Raw genomic sequence first — 2,556 nt, forward strand, 5'->3', positions numbered from 1 at the left:
AGTGGGAAGTTATTATTACTCAGTGTAGAATGGGCTCCTTTTATACCTTTTTGGGAGGCCATTTACTAAGCATGACTCATCACAGCATTAGTAAGTCACTGGCTTACTAACCATGTCATTTGGCAGTGCTGAATCAGCTGCTTACAAAGTAGTTTACAAGTAAAGTTCAGAATATTACAAAGCATGACCAATCATGACAAATCCTTACAAATCAGATTATTGCCTATCACATGACATGCTTACAAACACATCTGGTGGCTCACTGAAGGATTCTGTGGCTGAATGAGCCTGAAACAAATAGAAACAAATGGAAACAAATGGAAGCCACATGATGAATCATGCAGGATCCTTCTAAAGCAGAATATTGCCTATCACATGACATGCTTACTAACACATCTTGGTGGCTCACTGGTGGCTGAATAAACCACACAAAAGAAATGAAATGAAAAGGTGAAAGGTGAAAGGTGAAAACTATCATACTGGAAATATAAATACAAGTAAATCTGTCAAAATGGAACCAATCATAATAATAAAATGAGGTATACCTTAGTGCACTCTCTGTGGCTACTTCTGTCTATCAATGTCATGGTATGAGTTCCATACCATGCATCACACCGTGATGAATTTGAAGATGAAAAAAAAACCTGCATGATCATATATTTGTTGTCATGTGTTCTGTATCAGTTGCTCTAACAAACTGTCCCTAAGACAGAACAGAGGGCGTTGGTGTCACTAGGGATGGTCTGTTCAACTGAAATGTATTAGATGGACCATCCAAAGTCCATCATAATGTCAAGTGCGGTGGTTTGGAACTCATGTGCATGTTAAGTATTATCTCAACTAGTAAGGACAGTCTGTATATTGAAGTGCATGCATACCCAGTCACATCCAAAACTCATAATGTTTCGACGGAGCTTAGAGCATGTGATGTTAGATCCGAAGGTGCTCCAAGGTAACACGACGTACTTTTTGATGATACCATTGATCCATTCAACATCCTCCATTCTGACATCAACCAATTTGTGTCTGTGTCCTCTATTGTGCTTGACCACAAGGATATTACCTGTGATCTCCTGGATATCACTCGGGAGAGAAGCCACTTGACAGATCAACCTGTTTGGTGATCCATGCACAGCAGGCTCTTCCCGAAAGAAAGTGTAACCATATTCTATAGGTTGCTGTGATGGACCTACAGCCACATTGAATGTCTTACGCATGTGTGATGTAGCCACAACAAATCTGTCACGGCGTCCAAGGCAGTCCACCCAGTGCTGGACTTCAAGTTGGCTTAAATGTGTGAGACACAGGATGCCCGCTCGCAGGGGTACAGATACAAGGTGAGGTGTCATGGCTCTGGTGGCATACAGGATACCTGTATATCTAACACTGTAGTGCTGTGCAAATCCAATGTCAGTTATGTAACACAAGACTGGAGGAACATGCTCACCGGAAAGTGACTGTTGATCTGCCCCTCCTCAACTTGCATGCCAGCCAGATCTGCTGGCATGTGTGCCGGAGGCACACAAGTCAGAGCCTTGTTAATGGTGGGATTCAAAGGACACATGTCATTTTGGCAGTGAATTGCTAGGGTGCCACATGGTGCATGATCGTGCAAGCAAGCCTCCGATACCGTACCTACTGTCCCCACTCCAGGACAAGAGATTCTCTAGCAACATTTCCCACATAGTGCCATGCTGCAGGACATAGGTCACCACAAGCATCGTTAACAAAGCAGGTTGCAGTCATGGATGATGAATTTGTGGTGTTCAAAGCTTCCTACATTTCATCCAGGCTGACGTCGTGTCAGTGCGTGGTTTGTCATGGTGATCCTGGCGAGCGTCCAAGATGAGTAGAACATTGTGAGACCACCAGGGTGTCAATATTGTCCATGTCTGCGGTGGTGGGTGAAGATGCGATGACTCTGAACATACCCTCCCAAGTGGCCTGGGTGATGGGTGATGACCCTCTCCTCCCGTTGATACCCTCACAAACTGACCTACAGTGCTGTTGAATGCATAATTGTGGTGGGGCATTCAGCTAGACACAGTGATACTGAAGGGTATCCAGAACAAACTCCTCCAACTGCTCAAAACCCACTTCTGCCACAATGAAGTGTAGATCTTTGGGCGTGTAATCCTGGTTCAGCAACATTGCAAGTGCACATGGCCCCGTAATAACAGCATGAGATGCATGCATGATGTCACTTATCTCTGGGATGTGGTGGTCGACAAATGGACGCAGTATCTGTGCAACCAATTGGTGATGATGGACTGACTCATGGCCCGTGTTTGATGGCTGGTGGAACTCTACGCCATCACATCTCTAAGCAATGAGAGCAGTTTGTAGACCTTTCTTACAAGTTCCAGCGGTCCACAAGACTACCAACTGATCTGCCGTCAGCGTGTTTCTGACTGGATGTGATTGCAGCTCACATGTTGTCACCACCCTGTCTTGCGGGGTATATGTGCACAACATGTCACAATGACTTGAGGACTAGTAACTGGGCTGGTTTGTCTTGTATGATGGCAGGGGATTGCCCCCAACAGGGGCGGCTGA

The 2,556-nt window shown here is 45.2% G+C and overlaps 1 protein-coding gene across 1 annotated transcript; it reads right to left on the minus strand.

Annotated features, from left to right (window-relative positions):
* Nucleotides 1-784: 784 nt before the first annotated feature.
* DFJ58DRAFT_850752 (uncharacterized protein) lies at nucleotides 785-1,721 on the minus strand (the record flags this gene model as incomplete). The annotated part of the gene is made up of 4 exons (XM_041393798.1): nucleotides 785-854; nucleotides 967-1,394; nucleotides 1,448-1,584; nucleotides 1,640-1,721. The coding sequence occupies 4 exons, from the start codon at nucleotides 1,719-1,721 to the stop codon at nucleotides 785-787; spliced, it is 717 nt and encodes a 238-aa protein (XP_041234534.1).
* Between the last annotated feature and the right edge of the window lie 835 nt (nucleotides 1,722-2,556).

The sequence above is a fragment of the Suillus subalutaceus genome (assembly GCF_016647625.1).
Source record: "Suillus subalutaceus strain FC151 chromosome Unknown DFJ58scaffold_963, whole genome shotgun sequence".
Taxonomy (NCBI): Eukaryota; Fungi; Basidiomycota; class Agaricomycetes; order Boletales; family Suillaceae; genus Suillus; species Suillus subalutaceus.